The following is a 22,034-nucleotide window of genomic DNA, read 5'->3' as shown; positions in this document are numbered from 1 at the left end:
TTGCACCGTTTTCTGAAATGGATAAAGATGAATAATGACATTTTAAAATATCTTGGACGTAGAACTAACTGGTGGTTGGTTCTCCTCGTGAACTGACGAGCAGCAACACACAGCGCATTGCACAAGTGTGAAACGTTTTTATTGAAAGCTGATGGAGGCTGTGCACTTCAGGTCTGATCAGATTCAAATCCGATTCCGATATGATTATGCTTCACGCATATTTTCTCAGATCAAATTGCTTAGCGACAATATCTGATCCTGATGACTTTCATCATGAGAAATTAGTTGTTAAATACATGATTATTAAAATATCACATACAATGCCATACCTCTTAAATTAACAACACGCAAGTGTATATAACTACTTTTCAGTTTTGTATGTTTGGTGAACTTCATTCGCACCATACGTAGCCAACCGTGATAATCGCAGGTGCGGCTAAGAAGCAACGTCTCTGTTATCTGATGTTTACTAAGACACTTCTTTCTAAATAAAAAGCAAACTATCTTGTCCATCAGAAAATAAAGCGTATTGCTGTCATAGAATTTAAGAAAAGAGTCATTCAAAGTCTCCCTCCACTTGCATGCCACAAATGTAAACACAACTTGGCGCAGGAGAGCACGTGATCTCACGCGGGGACGGAGTGGGCTACAGAAGGCTGTTTTCACAATTTATTTTGTCCAAAGTCAACCAGTCACTTCCGGCGTGCAGGCCACGCCACGCACCACGGCCCTGCTCTGCACAAATATGAGAAGAAGAAGAAGTAGAGGAGTCGACGACAGACCAACTACCCACACAGCCAATTGCTCATTCCCGAGGTGGACACTTCTGTCACAACATGCACGGCAATTTGCTAAACTGGTTATGATTTACAGACGGTTAAACCAAACTGACGGGATGGGGGAATGCCAGTGGCACAGTGATCAGCGCACTGTGCTACGGACCTGGGAAGCTGTCGTTTTATTATGAATGTTACTCAACCAAACTTTGGTTAAAATTTTATATCTAGCGGAATCATTGAATTTAGGTATCGATCACTCAGCTGAGATGCGAATTATTGTTTTTTTCGTCCCAAAAAACGCACACGTCAACAACACTATATAATCGGCGACGTTCCAGGCATTGGCCCTTTGTCATAGCCACAAAAGCATCGAAGTGAAGGTTCTCAACGGCGCTGCTTCAATACTCCGACGTGGGCATCGGTCCCCTTGCCTCAGCCACCCACGGCTCTTCTCATCCCCATGCTATGTGGAGCTATTTGACCACCAGCGTTCACTTCATGAAGTAAACAGACATCTACACTCGTGGGAGTTATTTGCGAATGATCACATCAATCAAGCGATCGTGGATTGAACTCTAAAATACATGAATGTATTCAACTCGTATCCCACAGATCTCTTTCTGCTTCTATCCTCGCACCGCTCGACTGGGGAATTCGCTCTCCCATCGTCTCCTTTGCCCCCCAGCCTTCGTAGCCATGCTCAATGTAAGAAACGCGTTGAAACTCTTTGTCGATGGCAACCCTGGCGGTGCTAGTTGTCGCTGGCCATTGACGTTTTGAGCCTATGGGGTCTGTGCCCAGCCGCTGTGTTGAAGACAGAAACAATCAAACGCGCCTCGTCGCTGTCCCCACCTGATATTCACGACAAGCCCCAGGCTCTCAGACAGGAGGGGATCACGGGCCGGTGCAATGCAAGTCACGCTTCAACGTTGTAAACACGTTGAAGTGACGTCAGGTAACTTAGCAGTCGCGTCTAATAAATGACCAAATGCGATGCTCGTCATCGCCCCTGAAAGTCTCCTGCCTCTGTGACTGAATGCACAGTATGGGAAGGTATATCAGCAATGAGAGATAAATTATGTGTTTTCTTTGTCGGTATAAAACACGAAACAAGTGATTACATTTCTCTTCTTGGTTCTTTCGGTAAAGTCACGTAGAATGGAAATAATAAAATAATAAAAATAAAACATAATAAAATTATTCTCACGACGTTTCGGCCACAACGCAAGTAGCCGTCCTCAGGTGGAGAACAGGTCTATCGAGGAGACAGAGTCTGACTGTCTCTATTTCCATTCTACGTGACTTTACCGAAAGAACCAAGAAGATGAATCCCTGCAGTCACGAAAGCTTTAAATCGAAATTTAAGTGATTACATTTATTTACTAAATACAATTGAATAGTTTCAATGTTTCAAAACAACAATTCTCAAATATTGTACAGAAATTCCTTATAATTCAAAACAAATTTCACAAATCTGTTGTGTTCCAGCATTGAATTGTTTTTGTATATATAAGTATCTTCATCACAGTTTCCACACCTTGTATAAGTAAGTATACATTATTAATTACATTCAACCTCCATGCCCTTCTCCTCACGACACCCATGTCGACTCGGTAAAGGAGATAATGTCATATAGCAACCAATCAAAACCGGAACCCCGTGAATTTCGATGTTTATCAAAGTCGAGCAGTGCCATGACAGCAGCTGCTGGCCACTCGAGGTCAGCGGCAACTTTGGCACAGTCTGACACACAAAACTAGAACTCGGTCTTTCAACTGCTGCCTCCACAGTCACGAAAAAAACCGATTCCCCATCTTGCTGGCGCTGTCATCTCGGGCAGCTTTGCTGGGCCACGCAAACCCTCAGCACAGACACTGGGCACACATTCAGTCGGTCGGCAACACGAAGTCGGCTAGAGGCTGCCGACTGCTGGACTACCGAGGGGATTACGAGGTATGGACCTGAAAACTCAATCTCCCTGTACAAGCATTCGGGTAAACCGTATGGGTTGGCAGGTATGCGTATCTTTCTTTTCACATGATAGCAGGAGCGTGCAAATGTCATGGTATAACGTACCGCTTTGCTTCCATCTGTTGCTGCAGCTTGGCATAGGTCTCCAGCACTGCACGAACAACACAGTGCAGTGTGTTAATGAGGCTCTGCCGTGTACATACTGGCCGCAAATGTTACATGTGACCGTGTATTCTAGCAGCGATACTCATCAGACGGTGCAGTTGTTTGAGAACCCACACAACTAAGTGGAAAAGGTAAACATAGCAATGCAGCTGTATTAAAAGCGATATAAATAAAATACAAATTGTATACAATGTCATGATAATTTAATGAAAATACTTCAGACCAGCCTGTTCTTGCGACGTAGAGAACAGCGCCCTCTCGTTTATCATAGCAAGCGAGGAGGCAAAGTGCGACATGAGGCCCTTCTTTTAGTAATCCTACAACAAATCGTCAATCTATGGTATCTACATTTGTTTGTACACATGTAGATGTATATTGTGCAGTGGGAGGCTGTGTGAGAGAGGTACAGAGTGGCACAGCTCGACTCGACCGCAGAGAGCGGCCGCAGAGGTGGAGGTGCAGCGTGGCATGTGACACTGTGCTGGTGTGTGGCGCTGCAGATGCTGTGTGATCCGATGCTGCTGTGCGGTAGGGCTTGGAGATTGACGGGCGCTGTGTGGCACAGAGCTCTGTGTGGCACGGTGGGTTGGTTGTGTGGCACGGTTGGCTGTGTGGCACGGTTGGCTGTGTGGCACGGTGCGCTGTGTGGCACGGTGGGTTGGTTGTGTGGCATGGGGCTGTGTGTGGCACGGTTGGCTGTGTGCCACGGTGGGTTGGCCATGTGGCACTGTGCGCCGTGTGGCACAGGTGGTTTGGATGTGTGGCACGGGGCTGTGTGTGGCACGGTGGTTTGGATGTGTGGCACGGTGGGCTGTGTGGCACGGTGGGTTGGCTGTGTGGCACAGTGCGGTGTGTGGCACGGTGGGTACCTGGCAGACAGGCCGCGAGCTGCTCCAGAGTGCGCAAGACGTTTCTCTGCTGCCGGCGAGTGCGCACCAGCTCCCGCTTCATGTGCACCAACTCGCACGCACACGCATGGGACACACGTAGCGTGCACTCAACGTGTTGTTCCGTGTGCTGCGATCACATGCGAGGAATCCGCCCATAACAGTTGGGCATGATGAGGACATTCGTTACAAATATCCTACTTTGGGGTTATTCTTAACCAGACAGTTTGGTGCTCTAGGATCAGTTGGGAAGTATTCAATAATTACTAGAAATTAATGTATTATTGGTCCAGTTAATATGTTGGCAAAGAAAATGTACATTAATAAGGACAAACGGACTGTGGCAATCTGCAGGCCACTGCTTATATATAAATAGTACAGAATGTTCTAATGACTATTTTTTTACATAATCCTACTGAACCAAGGAGCAACCATGAGTGAGAAATAGCTTCGTCCAAAAGTTGTCTAAACACTCATGAATGGAGTTGACCAAACATCCCAGAATAGATCCACCGAGCTTGAGAAATATCTCGCACCAATTCTGGCTACCTTCCCACTTGTACGTGGCCTTGCGCGCCTCTGAATCACTCGCTCTCTGAGAGTGAACTAAAAACTGTGCATGTTACAAACTTGTCCACTTTTATTTTTCGTGTCTCATTAAAATCACACCTGTGAATCCTCAACACGAAGAACAGCTGACTCAAATATTTAAGAGATCATAATTCCTAGGTCATCTAAGCCCAACGTCATCATCCCTCCAGCGCCAGCAACGTGTGGGAAGTCAGCAGTTGTGGAGAGTTAAGAGTGGTTGTGCAATAGAGATATTGGTCCCTGCCGTAGGAATATAAAATTTCCACCATTAGCTCAAGACTGCCAATAGCTATAGACGTTACCAATGCGTGTTGTGCACAAGAGGACTTATTTTTTTAAACTAATATTTAAAAAAATAGATATGTACTGTCCATCTATCAATCCACCTCCCATCGCCGGTCTAATGAGAAGGTGACTGGGTCACGATGCTCGCAGCTCTGATCGTCATCTCCCTTCACCTCGTCTGGTCCTCAGCCTCACGGATCAGCTGGTTGTGATTTATGTCCATTCAGTCTGCGATATATTCTAAATGTGAACAAAGGTCTTACCTTTATACAATAATGCGTTTTATAAAACAAACTACGACTTACTAATTCACCGCTCGTTACATTAGTTATCCTTCTTTGAAAAATGCATGCAGTGGAATAGACCGGACATTTGGGTGGGTGACATGAGTTGTTTGTTAAACTTTGGGTGGGTTCTGTGTGTGGGCATCACGGCAGTGAGATCTCACCTCCCGTCCTGCCTCCTGCATCTTCTGGTTGGACTCCACCACGTGGTCCTGCAGTGGGGCAGACAGAAGAACAACATCCACGCACCAAGCAGCTCAGTGCATCCTCAATGAACAGATCATACAATATATATATATCTTATTCCGTACGGCCTCGTGAAGAGCAACTTGAAGATGTATATCCAAGTTTGAAAGCCACGCCAAATTGCATTTTGCACGAAGTTCATTTTATGTTCAGTTGGTAGGCGTGTATACTTGTTCCTGTAGCTCGTGGTGCAGTGGTCTGGAGAAGAGCCTTAGCCTTCTAGTTACTATTCAACGACATTGATGACAATAGCTCACGTTTGAGAAACAGTTGAGTTGTGCGCCTTTTGCCGTCATCTGGTCCAACACCATGCGAGACTAGGTTCTAAGAAAAGCTGTCTCGGGTGTGGACCAATCAATTTCAAGGACAGTGCATATCATTATCAGAGTTCTGCTTTTTTTGTTTGCATTTTTTAAAAAAGTCAATTATGGGATATCCAACTTACATTTACCTGCTAGTAGTCCCAGTGTAATATTACCTTCATGAGGGGTTCCACAGAGAAAAGCGAAGCATCACGTGAGGAAGCAACGAGGATGTGGAAACAGAGCTGTTGGCTGCTATCTATCAAGGGCCTGGTGCCGGCGATCACGATGTGTGTGCCTCTGAGTCCTCACTGTGAATGTGAGTTCCTACCCTCTGGATGAACCCTCATATCGTGAAAAGAATACTGCGCAAATGCCAACCCAAAATTTAAATGTATATTTTTGGAGCAATGAAGACTGAACTTCAAATAATCTTATTTGTTATAACACAAACACAAAAAAAATCCTTGCAGTGCCTGGGCACATGCTGCCATCTGCTGGTCAACTACATGTTATAAACAACTGAGATTTCGGGACCTTATTCTTCAAACTCTAAGAAGTTGATATTTCAAACGAGTAGCTTAACAGTGATTAAGAGGTGGTTTCCCGTGAGTCTAATATAATTTGAGTGTTCACTCATTTCAGCTTAAATCAACTCTGGAACCAGCAACAAATATATCAAATGATTGATACGTGTGAAGAGCCAATGTTTCCCAACAGGCGTGTGCGCCACCTTGTGTAGGGTTAAGAAGAGACTGTGGTTGAGGTCTCCAGCGGCGCTTCCGTTTTGCCATTCTCCGGAAGTAGTTGCCCCAATTGATTTTATTCCTCTGCCGAGTGCATTCTGAGAGGATGCTTTATCGCCTCATAATGGCACTTCTAATTGAAGAAACGGGATCAAATATATTTCCAAAGAATTCTAAGATAAAAAGTAATAATTTTGCACACACGTTTTCTATACCTGACGGTAGGCAGTTAGTGTTGTTTTTTTTGCACTGAACGTGAGTCTGTTTTTTTATGATCACGATTTCTGAACATAGACCCCCAAAGGCCCAAAAACGCCAAGCGGCCAGTAAAAAACGGCAGCCTTGAAGGTGTAATGGCGAAGCGTCGATGCACGAGTGTGTTGGTGTGCGCGCGCTTGCCTTCAGCTTGAGCGCGTGCGCTCGCACGCTCAACAGCTCAGTGATGCAATCCACAAAGCCCTGGTAGTGGAAGTTGCAGAGTTTCTCGATGTCGCGGTCGTGGCCCCGGATGCGCACATCCAGGCGAGACATGAGCTCCCCGCGGTCCTGGCCATCGTACACGGCCCTGCCGACACAGGGGACACCACACCCTTGCTAGGCGGAACTCACACAAACGCCATCGGTATAAGGGGTTTGTGTTTGCAAAACGTTTTATATGCCTTCTCCTTACTAATGTTCAATTGGGCTTGCAGGTGCCTGCTCTAGTTTGTACTTATTAATGCGTACTAGGGGTTATGCATTACTCGCGTGATTACTAATGTTTGTGTGCCGGTGCGCACAAATTGTTCTTATAATATTGCTTATTAAGGCTGCTGCACATGGTAAGACTTGCTAGGTCAAGGAAAAGATGCGGACCTGCAATTACTTGCACACTCCAAGACTGGCAGAAGGGCCCCCAATAGAGGGGGCAATAGAGAACTCGAGAGAGATAATATTTGGCCTACTCTTCCACGCGTACTCCATGGCACGACTTAGCACGAGGAGTTTCCAATTATGAGAAATAGTTCAAATTATGGCCAGGATGAACCCAGTGGTTCTTCCTTCAGGAAAGAGTATAATAAACATCATATCACCACTCTGTGGAAAGCGAACAACAGTTGTCCTGAAAATAAACTGGTACTCACCACGGGAATGTGTGATATCCACCAATGGTCTAGAGCATGCCAAACAATCATGGAATTGGCAAAACATCACTACCGAATTATTTCTTTTTCAAAACGAACTTTTCTGGATAAGCAAAGGGAAATATTGCTACTACTCGGCAGGATGGTAAAATGGTAACATAACAATGGTAACATAGCAACATCGCCTCCCCCCCATTGTGAAAACCTGGCAGGACCCTCCTGATAAAGAGTATTGAGCCTCAGCGAGGCTTTCCTGGACAAACGAGCAGAATAAAACAAACTATCAGTGGAGGAAAGCTCCGTCCAAAATACATTGGGCCATGCAAAGACGGTGCTATCAAACATCCACGCAACATCATAACCAAACTTTTAAATGCCACATCTTTTAAATATATGTATCATGTATACGAACACATTCCAAGACACATTTTATACATTTTGACTTCTAATGAATTAACATAATCAACAATCACGATCATGTAGTTGGAACATTCAGTCTCGCGAATTCCGTTGCAAGACAATTCTGCGAGGAATGTGTGGCCGATTCTTTTTTTGCGCGGTATTTTGGCATGCGGGTGGGGGGGGACTGGAATATTCACAACTCACAAGAGTCCAACTATCCCAACAATGTAGGGAAATTACCTACTTGTTGTACTGCCCATTGTCTGGCCACATGTGGATCTCTATATGATCCAACAAGCTGAACTCCTTGTCGCTGGGTTACTCGTGTGCATCGCTCCCACAACCCGGCATGAACTAGCAGCCGTTGCAGTGTACACAGTGGAGCGTGAATGAAACTGCCGCTGTCCCTGGTGCTGAAGTGGTCGCGGGCACGACCCAGTCAAGATCACAGTCTACATGGAGGCTGGGAGAGCAGAAAAGCTTCGGTGATAGGGAAGGGAGAAGTTAGAAAGTGGCAGGACAAGAGTGTTACTTGAGGGCAGAGGGCGAGCACACCCACCAGGGCTCTCCGGGCAGTGGATCCATCGCAAAGACTCCCAGTGCCGCCTCCGTACCGCTTTCTTTGTCAGTGCTTCCGCACGCTCGTCTGCCCCTCTGTCTTCTCATCCTCTGTGTGCCTCTGCCTGACTGCACGTATTCGCACTTTACCCTCTCTGCCTACCTCCTGTCACTGTGCCAGTGCAACTGTAGTCTACGTGTACTTTTCACCGCTTCTGTGTATCTCTCTTTTGTCCGAGACTTTGCTTTTGTTGTATGTCTGATGCTTTTCTTTGCTTCTCTATTTACGCGTGTGCGAGCTTCTCTTTGTTTCTGTCTATATCTGTATCCATGGACCCCCTGTCTGCCTATGCGTGGGTGTGCGTGCCTTCTCAATTTCTGCGTGTCTTTATATATGCATGAGCATGTGTCTGTCACGGGCTTGGCTCTTCAGGGTTGCCACGTGCTATGCAGCGGAAACCACTCAGCCCAGTGTAGCTAACCCACTTTCAGTCACTGTACAGCACTAAAAATAATAGCAGGAGGACATCACGCGTTGTACGCATTCGCACAGATGAGGACAAGACCCCTTCTGAATGTTATTTACTCTTGGGACAATTGCTGTCAATGGACACCTGGAAGGACCCTGAAACCATCTTTGCCATCACACTGCCACCTGGTGACATGAATGATATACAATGCAGGAGATATTAAGAGGTTCAATGAAATTTTTACCAATTCAATGTTGTCAGTGTATTAAATAATTATTGAATCAATTATATAATCAATGACATTTTTTGCTAAATCTAACGGCCACTCGTGGCTGGAGGAGCAACGGGAACCCATTACGTACAACATACTGGAATGAAATCCAAAACATCAGTTCTCACGCACGATTCTATTAATTGTATCACGAGCTATAGAATCTCGATGAATCAACGCAGAGCTACTTCACGTCTAACAGACTTTACATAACAGATGTGTCGAACAATTCACGGTGTATTTGCGAACAGATTACACCCGTAATGATGAAGGGGCCAATGCTTAAATGTGAATACATCAGGATCTATGTTGGTGCCACATTAATATTCTAAACCCCTCTTCTCTGTTTGACTAAAGGAGGCTCCCATGGGTCTCTCAATTTATGCAAGTCATGTTTAAATAATACATGGAATTTCCCAAAGGGCAGGGTTCAACTGACAACATGCGGGCCAGATGTGGCCCAAAAAGACTCTTGGAGCGGCCTGGCCAGGCTAGGGTCTACGAGAGTTCGGGTTCACGGAGGCATTAAAGATAAAGATGACAACAGATAAGGAGGACGTGGAAAGAAAAGGTAGATAAACAGTAGTGGGATGAATAAAAAAAAAGTATGAACACTGACAAAGAGAACGGAGCAAACGTTTGGCGTGGAGAGGTGCGCGCTTGGCATTGCACAAACAAAACAGAACGGATTTTAGGGACATCATAAGTTGGCCTGGCCATGACGTGTCTATAGCAGGGATGATTGTTGACGGTGGAGACTAACAAGGGAGTGGCAGCACAGGGAGGGACGCGCCTGAGAGACTGTCCACTCAGGAGACGGATTGTTCGGTCAGCTCACGTGCATATGCTGCATGAATTGCTGCATCGCTTCACAGGGAAGGATGTCGGTGGCTTGGGGAGGCCTTCAGCCAGCAGTGGCTGATGACGTTGACAGGCGTTATGGCTGCATGATGTCATGTGACACGAGGACTCTAAGACGTCGCGTGACATATGATGTCATGTCGCCCGCCCGCACACGCTGCTAGTTTTATGACGTTTTACAACAGGGTGGTTGTGCTCATCACATTGGCTAAAGTTCCGATATGGTATAGCAGAGTATTGCAATAATTAGAGCACATTAATCGTTAGCTATCATTAGATATATATATCATTACATTCATTTATTGGAATTGTCATTATGTTACACGCTTTAAGTCATTCAAGTATTATAATGCATCCACACCACTGGTAAAAGTTAACACATTGTGCAAATACAGTACAGCCTTGTCGACTCACTTTGCTTCCCATAAAAGGCACAATTGACAGCCCTTTGAACTGTTGGGTAAGGTAGTAAAGCATGGCTGTAACCCAGGAGCTCAATGTAAAGTTAGTGGCTCATGCAGAAATAGAACCAGGATGCAATCTGAGACACCCATCTGTCTGAAAATAAGGCAATACTGAGAGAAGTACAGCAAGTAGGTTGTCAACAAGTTACTGTGTGGCGTTCAGTGGTATCCATTCGCATGTCATTTTCCCCACATGCAAAATACAGTGATGACAATCATCATTATTGGCCTTAGATCTCGAGCAGAACTCATCGGAATTCTCCAGGATAAACACATTCTGATTCTGAGTACTCGTGAATAATCTCAAGCTTCATTTGTCCTGATAAAGACACCATCTGCAAGCACAAGACAGGTATATAACATGTCAAGGCGATGCATTCCGTGTAGTTTCCCCCTCCTCGGGTATCCTAAGATATCCTGCCTCCCATGAATATGTCCCAGGGTTTTGTACCTCCGACGTGACAACTCTGTCGGCAAGGGTTAGCCGGGGAGTAAAACTCCAACACAAGATCACGCGTTCTGTCCGTTGTTTTGCTTGTGCAGTCTAAATGTCTAACTTGAGAGACGTGGCCCAAAGTCCATGTCAGTTCAGCATTACTGCCGCAGCCCTGTCCCTCTACAAACTCGGCACGTGCCCTGGGCACGGGCGTCGGACTCTGACCACCGCCGCCGCGTCGCTCTTTCGTGAAACGCGTTCAAGTGTTCGAATAAAACGCGCCGTCCGTTCTTGCCGTACAGTTCCTCGGAGATTAAATAACGGTGCCATCGAGTTGAACGAGGGTGGTGAGAAAGTGTGCGTGCGGATAGACCCTTTTGATCAACCAGTCCCGCCGGAGCCCATTTAATCACGGCAGTTAAAGTTCCCATAGTTGCGAATAAAACTCGTTTTGAATTCCATTTTTTATTGTGACTTGCATGTAAATAATTTTTCAAGCATCGAATACAAAATGCAATAAACAAAATTACTGGGATTGGTGAAATCAACAAGTCAGGTATAGTAAGTACATCTACAGTCCTTTCGTCAATTCACTGCGGGATGAAAGCATCCCACTCCGAATAGGTTGTGGGGCATCTTCGACTTTACTTTACCAAGCTGGTCTGTGTGGGTTGATGATGGCAAGATGCTCACCTTGCTGTTTGCTTATTTACGTAACGCTGACAAACAAGAAGAAAATGTGAGTTAAGTTCTCAAAATGTGTTTCAATCCTAACATTCTCTATAAAAATAACTCATCTGGTCTGCCATTATCTGCTATGTGGTGGGTGACAGTAGGAACTTGACAACTCCATATAGTAAATATGTGACGTATATTTTACTCTAAAGGCCACTCTCAAATGTGTTTATGTACTGCAATCATATCAATACGTGCAGTAGTAGTATGATTAGTGTCAGTGTTGGCTTTGACAGCTGACAGCCTTTAAGTTCATGCGGACGAGTTTTTCAATGCTACAACCTTGAACTACTTTGCCAAAAGGAGAATCATTTCCACGACTGTATTTGCAGAGAACACCTGCAGGCTTAAAACCAATATATGAGGTGTCATTGTATATTCACAGAGCTATATATATATCAGGTTTACTTAATGCCATATGATACACTAACACTTATTGAGTCACTAAAACAATCAAGCATTTTAATTGTCCTACGGCTAACCTTTCCATCTCGTCACAATTAGTGGACTGTATTTTGTAATCTTCAATTCCTCACTGCCCGAGACGGCACAGTGATGCCAGGCATGTGGGAATATTTATTAAGTTGGGGGGGGGGGGACGATTAGCCGCGGGGGACCCATTCTCAACTATATAGGGCCCACAGCATGTGCCTGTCTCACACCATAGCATGCCACAGTCACCCAGTTTAGTTGACTGTTACTCCAGTACAATCTTGTCTGCTTAGAATACAGCATACCACAGAAAGTAAAAGTGTATAAATGTACAGATTTAGTGTATGATGATACTGCAATGTTTAATCCATACTACATATACTGCACTGGTAGCCTATGCTTAAAGAGTGTTGTATTAAACACCATAATATCAATGAAAGGTTATCTATTGCCCTCATCATCACTGTCACATGTCACCAATCCAACACGAAATATCTACAGCACGACCAATATGGGAACGGCAAGCAGCTTAACCTAAGCCGTGCTAATCTACAGACACGCTCATCATCTTCCACACATCACGAGCCACATCCTCTGCCCGTGACAAACCAACCAGCGAGCTGCACCACTGCATCACTCAGCATGACCGACAGGATGATGATGGTCACACCAGCTGGCTGGGGCTTTGTATTGATGGTTTTTTACGATATTAAAGTCTTATCGACATGCTGTGGCACAGCACTTCATTATTAGCCCTGGGGAAACGTCAGTTCGGCCCATCATCACCCCCCTGGGGTCATTAAAATTAGTCTCAAATTGTTTAAGTTATTGCATTCATGTGCATTATTCAGACTCGGCTCCGTCATAGGAATGTAAAATTCCCACCACTGGCACAGGACGTTTGTCTTTAACTGTGATTACAGTACACTAGTCCATCTCTTGCAGGTAGCCAATACTGTATGATACTTGCTCAATCGCCTTGGCCCTGTGTTTCTGCCCGAGTGTCCTTCCCAGCACTGCCCTGCCCCATCGGGGCCGAACCTTGCCCTGCCATGCCCATTCGTGCCCAGCACCGTCTCCCTGTGCGTGCCCTCTTCCCCTTGCCCTCGTCTAGCCGTGCCCTTGCCTCTCCCTTCCCCTGCACACTCGCCTGCATCCCATCCCTGCCCACCCCATCCCCACCGCTAGCCCCGCCGCAGCCGCGACCCCCCGGGTACCGGATCGTGCTCTCCAGGGGGACCCCCTCGGCGCAGACTTCGTCCAGGGCCGCGTCGATTCCTCCCGCAGCCTGGCGGGGCTCCGCGCTCCCCGCAGTCGGATCCCCATCGTCCGCTCCGACCCGTTTGTCCCCGGCGCCGGCATCAGCCCGAGCGGCAGAATTAGCAGCAGCGGCTACCTCTGCCATGTTCTGAGCGAAAAATCAACGTATCGGCAGCAGAAGCAGCAGGAGCAGCAGGAGCAGCAGCAGTAGCAGGAGCCAATTCCTCGGAGATGAAAGCACAGCCCGTCTGATGCAAGCGGCAAGGACAGCCAGGATGAATGAATGAGCCGAGCGCCCGTGTGCTTGCTATTCCGCATTCATTTCAGCGGCATTAGGCGCTACAGCGCTGTGGCTCATTCGCTCGTCACGGAGTCGCCGGTCGGTCGGGACGCGCGCGCACGCGGACGCGCATTGCGACCTCGCAGCAGCAGCAGCAGCATCGACACGCGCGCGCGTTCGCATGTCATTAACATAATGCGCCGTGTGCTGCGTTCAGTGAGCAAGAAGGCAGTGCTGGGCAGTGCTGGGGAGATGGACGTGGGGGGCGCTACAGACTTGCTCTTCACGTGTGAATGACAGCGACAGTGACAGCACACTCGTCAACACCGCCGTCTTCAGGGTTGGTCGACACAGCCACTCACTCGCGACTGTCGGATGCGAGAGCGTGAAAAACACGCAGTGGCATCGTTCGTGATATCCGCGTGAAATTATGTGCACGAGTCTCCACTTCCATATCAGTAGATTAATTTATTTTTCTAGAAAAGTATTTTTTGGAGGGCGGGGAGTGGTAAATTATATTGTCAAAACCTGGACATTTTATTCTTTCATTGGATCCTTCCCGTATTTTAGTGCACTTTATTTTTGTATTTCCCTTTGTGCAGTGTGCATGGGTTAAAGGGTTGAATAAAAAAAATAGTCGCGAGTCACTTCTGAAACACTAATAGTAGGAGGCAACGCACGTTTATTCTACACTTTAGACACTTGTTCACACAAGGGATAACTATGAACGGGTCAGGACAGCCGGCATGCTGCCTGACCCACGACGCCGGAGACGAAGACGCAGCACGACGGGTTCCATTCCAACGACAGACTGCCCCGATCCAGCCTCAGGACTTCTCTTTTATGCCCCCCCGGCGTGGCCTGGCTCCGCCCTCGGCCACGCCCCCTTTTGAAACCTACCAGAAGGTTCTGGGCACTACCCCACGTGTCCCCTCAGTCACCTTTGCCCCACATCCCTTACCCCGGCCTATCACGTGCCCAGTTAGCCGGCCGGGCTGCTACATCCTCATATTCCCATTTCTGCCCACGGCCAGCGCTACGCACCCTAGTGACCCATTCCGTGGCATTGCATGCTCTACTGGCAGGACGGCTGTTACACCCACAATTCCCATCTCTGTCAGTAACCAGCGCCACGCACCGTAGTGACCCATTCTATGTCACTGCAAAAGCATGCAAAGTGTAGTAAACAATCTGACTGGGTCTAGAAAATGCGATTCCTATTAAAGGTGACTTCATTTTACAATTGTTAATCTTGGTTGTGATATATGTGTTAACGTATGCATAATATGGAATCCATTGAAATAAATGTGGTATTTCAACTTGGCATGTCAACTTGGGGAGATATGTTATCTCCCTTGTCTTGTATGCAGGAGGTCGTGGGTAGAACCGGACCTTGATGCCTGCTGTATATTTGAAGTTTTCGTGTCTTTATCTCCGTGGCCACGCGGAATTTTCCCGGGTCCTCCGTTTTTTTTCGTTCACATTTAGAAACATGCGTTTCGATTATTTGGCTGATATAAATTTCCACGTCATAAGCCACTTTGTTGAGCAATAATTTGTATCTAGGTCGCTTCTGAAAATAGCTATATAGCTTAGTGGGCCTTATCTGGTAAAATAAAATAAAAAATTATAGTTATTGTCAGTTGGCACCTTAAATATTCCTCAGGCGTGCCAAACTCTCCAATGAGAGTTTCCCACTTACCATGGACGATGCTTAAACACCTCCGATAACTCTTGACTTAAAGCTTTCGTGACTGCAGGAATTAATATTCTTTGGGTTTTTCGGTAAAGTCACGTAGATAGGTTCACAGAAACTTATCGTTGAACCTATCTACGTGACTTTAAATACCCAAAGAATACATACGGTAACTCTCATGCGTTCTAAATTTAGCTGGGAAACTCTTTCAAATATATCTACTTTTAATCCTAAAATATATTTAGTTAAATGTTTGAAGTTTTTTCACTTCACCGAGTCTAAATATGTCCCAAGGGGGCATCCATTGAGTACGTACGCATGGAGGGGGGGGGGGTTAACCCGAATGCGCACGCTTTTGTATGGGGGATCTACTGACAATGTGCGTAAGCATGGGAAACGGGGGAAGGGGGGTGAAGCCTCGCTAATAATTTTTCTACATTGGCCTTCAAATGAGCCACAGTTCAGTGTCTTCAGCTGTCAGACAACAAGTCCTGCCGGGAGAAGTGGGACTGTGGGAGAGGTGTCACTCGTGTGCCACCGTGCCCCTGACTGCAGCTATCACGTGGCTCAGCAAAATAAGTGGCCAAGGTACGCAGCTTAATTATCGAATGCAGCCGGCGGTGGACTATCTGTTTGCTTAAACACGTTCATATGATTAATCCTTGATCATTTCTGCGCGGATTAAATAGCGGCCGTTCTAGGATTCGGGAGGAGGGGAGTGCGTCAGGCGTACGTACGCTGATGGGGTGTAAAAGGTATGCGTGCGTACAGGGAGGTGGGGAGGGGTCAAGTTGACAGATTTTTGCGTACGTACTAAATGGATGGCCCCCAACATTTTTCCCGCTGTTCTGACTCCATTTCGATGCAGTTTTACTAACCAGCGTCCACAAGGTTGTCTGTAGCAATAGTCAACTCCACCAGGGCTCCATGTTTGTGACCGGTGATTTTTAACACCAGTCAGTTGCCTCACCTGTCCTGTCAATAACCATGACTGTTGGGGGTCCATAAAGCCATGGGTGGCAAGGCGAGGTTTTAAACAATTAGATTTTATGAGGTTTAAATGAAAATTCTCAATATCCCGAAGGGCCAGTTAGGGTGAGGTTTTGAGGTTTATTATAAAAAGACGCCATTTTGGTTTTTGCAGGAAGTCTGACTGAAGTAATGGGCTGTGGAAGGCCAGAGCATGGAAATCAGAAATATTTGCATTACCTGAGTTACTAGTGTCATCACACGAATGCATGTGCTGCTTTTTAGAGGGCAATGAATGGCACCGAGATAGATGATCGTCCCGAGTGGTATGCGTCGAACAAGAAGCAGGCGAAGCCATCGAAGCAAAGCGGCAGCTCAACTCCATCTACATCGAATGCTTCGTCGATGAAACAAGGATCGATCAAAGATCACCTAATACCCAAGCTCAATAAGCGAATGAAGAAGAAGTTCTAGCAGGCCATAGCAATGCATTACTTTGTCTCGGGCACGTCGTTCCAGCAGGTCGAGGTAGAGAACCCTTTGCCCAGATGCAGTGCTGCCGAACAGGGCGTACATCGACATGAAGAAGAAGGTTGACACCGTTCTGGACAATAAGACCGTTTGCCTGACATCTGATGCATGGTCAAACATCAAGAATGATCCGATTGTGAACTACATGGTCACATCGCCGTCCAGAACGTTGTTTCTCGAATCGGTGTCCGCTGGAGAGCAGGGCCACAACGCTGACTGGATCGCCTCGGATCTTCAATGTGTGATGGCGTCCCATCGGAAAACTACATTCACTGGCGCGGTCACCGACAACACATCCACCAACAAGAATGTGTGGGAACAGCTCTCGAAGGCTTACCCATCCTCCTATTTCCAAGGCTGTACGTCGCATGGTCTGCATTTGCTTGTCAAGGACATATTCTCTGCAACGAAGACGAGGAAAGCCGGCCAATCAGAACACACATACCCGATCGACTATCCGTTCGAGTACCTGCTTGAGTTCATCGTGGGGTGCAAGGTCACGATCAAATTGTTTCATAACAATCATGTTCTCAAGGTACAGCTGCAGGCTGAACAGAAGATTGCTGGCATTCGAGCATTGGTCCGGCCGGCTCCTACACGTTGGGGAACGATCAAAGGCTGTTGCGAAACGCTGTTGTCATCGGAGAGGATTCTGCATTCCATTGTCACAGCTCGCGACTTCATCAAGGGGACAGCAGCTCAGAAATCCGAGCGCATGTGAATAAAGACCATCATTACGAGCGATGACTTCATGTTGCAGACGTCCCTTGCCATTCTTACGCCCATTGATGCATTGATTGTCAAATATCAATCCGATTCCGTACCAGTCTCTGAAGTCCTGCCGGATTTCCATGCCCTCCCTGCTGAGTTTAACAAACTGCACGAAGACGGTCATGCGAGCGCTGAAGCGATCAACTACCTGATCAAGTTGGCAGCAAGTCGCTTTCAGTTCATGTACGAAAAGGCCCATGGACTGGCATATCTGTTAGATCCTCGCTTCATTGGAGAGGGTTTGAGCCTGGCTAAACGAAAAGAGCTGGAAAACATCTTACTGGAGACACCGATTGACGATGAGACAGCGGTTGATGACGAGAGGCGAGAGGCGCTCTTTATGCAGCTCATCGAGTACGTCATTTCGGCGCAGCAGGAGGATGCCGGCGAGTTTAGCTTCATCATGCTGCTCAAGGGACGTAAGACACCTTTCCAGTATTGGCAGTCTGACGGCGTGGCCTGGCCCGATGTTCAGAAGATTAACGTCAAGCTGTTCACGATGGCGACATCCTCTGCAGCCTCGGAGCGCAACTTCTCAACTGTGGGCTTCATACACAGCGAGCTCAGGAACAGCTTGGCGCCCAGTTCGGCGGAGAAGTTGGTCTACCTAAGGGGTCCTCAAACTACGGCCCGCGGGCCACATGCGGCCCGCCGAGGACATTTATCCGGCCCATGGTCACTAATTGGGCTGCGCTTGTGAGCACTGATTGGGCTGCGCTGGTGAGCACTAATTGGGCTGCGCTGGTGAGCACTAATTGGGCTGCGGTGGTGGGCACTGATTGGGCTGCGCTGGTGAGCACTAATTGGGCTGCGCTGGTGAGCACTCATTAGGCTGCGGTGGCGAGCACTGATTGGGCTGCGCTGGTGAGCACTCATTGGGCTGCGGTGGTGGGTACTGATTGGGCTGCGCTGGTGAGCACTGATTTGGCTGCGCTGGTGAGCACTGATTGAGCTGCGACGGTGGGCACTCATTGGGCTGCGCTGGTGAGCACTAATTGGACTGCGCTGGTGAGCACTAATTGGGCTGCGCTGGTGAGCACTCATTGGGCTGCGCTGGTGAGCACTCATTGGGCTGCGCTGGTGAGCACTGATTGGGCTGCGGTGGTGAGCACTAATTGGGCTGCGCTGGTGGGCACTGATTGGGCTGCGGTGGCGAGCACTGATTTGGCTGCACTGGTGGGCACTGATTGAGCTGCGGCGGTGGGCACTGATTGAGCTGCGGCGGTGGGCACTCATTGGGCTGCGCTGGTGAATGGTTCAATGGGCTAATTGACTGGACTTGCCCCCCAGGCCTAAGGCTGCCAGCCCTCCCCTGGCTGTGTTTGACTGGCTCTCCCTCCCTCAGCTCCCTCACTTGCCCCTCGGCTCCACTCCCAGTAATATTCCTGTGTGCTGGGGATGTAGATCCCCAGCACACGCACCGCTGAGTAAATGATAGAGGGGTAATAACAGAGTGATCTCTGATCTCTGGAGGCGCTGCCTGCTGTTTTCCCGTGCTGGTCAGTGACAGACAGCCGAGGAGTAGGAAACCCAATTTAAATGACAGTAAGTGCATTTATATTCTGATTGCTATTCAGTTGTATGAGGTTATATGTTGTATGTTGTGTAAGCCCCGGTTCATACTGTTGCGATATCTGAGCAGTGCGAGTTCAGCCATATGCTTGTATGGCTGAACTTGCATTAGATTCGGAAGAAAAAAGGCACATGTGCCTTCTTTTTTCCTGCAGTGGAATCGGATCGCATGGGTCTTCTCCCCATGCGATCAGATTCCTATGCGAGTTCGCAGATCGCACTGCGATCTGTGAACAAAACTGCAGGTGTAATTAACTTTTTAATGGCACCCGCACCAGTGTGAGCCTGGGGTAAAAGCGGAGTTCCCCCAATCAGACTGCATTGATGGGCAGTGCAGTCTGTATGTCTCTGTGTGGGCAAAGTTATTGCTGGTATATTGTTTTTGTAGCGCTGTATATATATTGAAAGAGAAAAATTGACTCGGAGTGTAGGATATTCAAAGAACAGTGGACTTATGATTACTTTTTCATGCAATACAAGGAAAGAGCTGTGTGTCTGATATGCCAGAATATAGTGTCTGTGTTCAAAGAATACAATTTACGTCGACACTATGAAACTCAACATAAAGATAAATATGATTGTTTGGTCGGAGAAGTGTGAAAAGATAAAATATTAAAACTGAAAAATACATCAAGTCAAGCAGCCTTCATAATTTCTATGCATCTCTCCCCTCTGAGACATATCCTCATCTCAGGAACCATGCACTCAAAATGGCAACCATCTTTGGCAGCACTTATGTCTGTGAACAGACTTTTTCCAGAATGAAACATTGGAAATCTCCAACCAGATCTAGACTAACGGATGCACACTTGCATCACTTGTTACGACTTGCAGTGACAAATATGGAACCGGACATTGACCATCTCATTAGCCAAAAGCAGGCCCATAATTCCCATTGAAATACTGGCAAGTTTGTTGATTTAACTTTACTTGTTCTTCATTTTAAATATGGTATTTGTTCCCGTTTTGTTTCTTCACTTCAAAATAAGATATATGTAGTGTGCATAGCAATTTGTTCATAGTTTTTTTTTACTGTAGTCCGGCCCTCCAACGGTCTGAGGGACAGTGAACTGGCCCCCTGTTTAAAACGTTTGAGGACCCCTGGTCTACCTCAAGAGCAACTATGGGGCAGTTCTATGTCTGAGGGCGACGACGACATGGACTCGTTGGAGGAGTAGTACTGATCTGGGAGTATTGCGAATGAAACCATGAGGTTTATTAAGTGTATTAAGGTTTATTAAGGTTTGAACCTTTAACCACAAATTCGTATCTGAAAAAATGTGGGTTTTTCCACCCCTGCACAAAGCACAACAGCGCCGCAGCCGCGGGTCGTAAAAACAAAAGAGCAGCCATCGCGGTGTGCTTGCGTGCGGATGTCGGGGGTTGTTTCCAGTTGAGTGAAAAGCAGAAGTTGGCTTCGCCGTTTCGAATTTTCAGGTCATGACAAGGCACTTTATAGTACTTTATTTGTATTCCCCCGGTTGGCTACGTACAGTGCGAAATAAGTTCAACATACAGTACATACATACTTAATGATGATGATAAATGACAACTAGTGTATTTTAGATCACCCTTCACGCCAGGGCATTGCAGCGCTTTACGCGCGATTAAAAAAAAGCAGACAAGCATGCTGCAGAGGTCATGAAAAGCATAACTTATTACATGTTCCGTCAAATATTACTTTTTTAACTTTAAAATTAAAAGGTTCAGATTTTTTTTTTTTTATGTTCGGAGCGTTTTAACTTACAACGTTCATGACAAGTTACGTTTAAAGTTCAGTGGACGGGTTTTGGTGGGGCGCTGGGTTCAGCGTTCAGGTCTCCACACCTATCAGTATGCACGGTATGTTGAACTTCTTTCGCACCGTATGTAAGCCACCCGTGCTAATCGGAGGTGTAGGAGTATCTCAGATCCCTCCCTTCCCGAAGAAGCGTGACCTAACCAGCGGACCTACCTCGACCAAAGCCGGTCTCAAACACCCTACTACACTGCTATACGGTCAGTACAAGGGATAGCTCTCTTTATATATATAAATAATAATAGCTCACAGTAAACAGGTCCGGGGATTCCCCGAGTCTCGGGCGACCAAGGGTGTTACCTGAGAAAGGATTCATTCACTCATTCGCTCGAGTCCCGAACGAGATCTCTTCATCGTACACGAGTAAGTACCGTGCTCAAAGTTTAATTGTATTTAAGAGCATACATGTTCTGGAGTGTGCCGTTCGTATTCGGGTGCTAATATAGAATTTGGGGGTCTGAGTGACAAGCAATTTACGCAAATAAAAAATTGCGGCGACAAAAACTTGTATTAACTCCGATTCCGGTCGGGATTTACATGAAGAGATACTCACGCAATGTCCACGGTAGACTTGAGAGTAACAGCCCTACTCATGACCACAATATCACAATGGGGACGGGTACGTTGGGGAGAGGGCTGGCTTTGTGGATACTTGGCGGTAAATGTGGGGTGACTTTGTGGTAGGTTATGGAAACGTGCGCTAGTTTGTGGTAAATGTGCTGTAGTTTGTGGTACATTTGAGGTGGGCTGTGGTATTTTGCGGTAGTTTGTGGTAACATTGCAGTAGGTTGTGTGTTTTGCAGTAATTAGGACACATTAGGGGAGATCACATCCACCGTAAGTGCGCCAGACACTCGAACAGCGTGCATTATCTTTCAATCGCATGAATTAAAAGAAAAACATCAACATGCCTCGGCCCACAGACTCGCTGAACACACGTTACATTTATGTGGCTTTGTGAATGTGTTCAAACTATAATGAAGCGTAGTTATATTAGTAGAATATTTTATATCACCAAGCGATTATAATTTTGATAGATTCGTTCATGAAGCCATCCAATTTTTTACACCTGATGACGATTGCTTGTGTTGCGATCGAAACGTCGTGATATTTTGATTATTTTTTCTGTCTACGTGACTTTACCGAAA

The 22,034-nt window shown here is 46.7% G+C and overlaps 1 protein-coding gene across 4 annotated transcripts in view; it reads right to left on the bottom strand.

Moving 5' to 3' along the window:
• LOC133343265 (exocyst complex component 6B-like) overlaps positions 1–13,678 on the bottom strand; it is a 97,756-nt gene extending 84,078 nt beyond the window's left edge. For 2 of the 4 annotated variants that reach the window (XM_061552717.1, XM_061552718.1), the window contains exons 1-5: positions 13,227–13,671; positions 6,656–6,821; positions 5,127–5,174; positions 3,785–3,875; positions 2,856–2,901 (exon numbers count right to left, since the gene is read on the bottom strand). In XM_061552717.1, coding sequence (XP_061408701.1) covers positions 2,856–2,901; positions 3,785–3,875; positions 5,127–5,174; positions 6,656–6,821; positions 13,227–13,414 — 539 coding nt within the window. In that variant the 5' untranslated portion in view covers positions 13,415–13,671. Of the gene's footprint in view, positions 1–2,855; positions 2,902–3,784; positions 3,876–5,126; positions 5,175–6,655; positions 6,822–13,226 lie in introns of all 4 variants that reach the window. The other 2 variants (XR_009755230.1, XR_009755231.1) reach the window with 2 other exon arrangements.
• Positions 13,679–22,034: the final 8,356 nt, after the last annotated feature.

This window comes from Lethenteron reissneri, chromosome 17 (assembly GCF_015708825.2).
Source record: "Lethenteron reissneri isolate LAM-NWPU_2019-01 chromosome 17, ASM1570882v1, whole genome shotgun sequence".
In the NCBI taxonomy this organism is placed as follows: Eukaryota; Metazoa; Chordata; class Hyperoartia; order Petromyzontiformes; family Petromyzontidae; genus Lethenteron; species Lethenteron reissneri.
The sequence above is the reverse complement of the archived record's forward strand: the minus strand, read 5'-3'. Positions and strand labels throughout refer to the sequence as shown.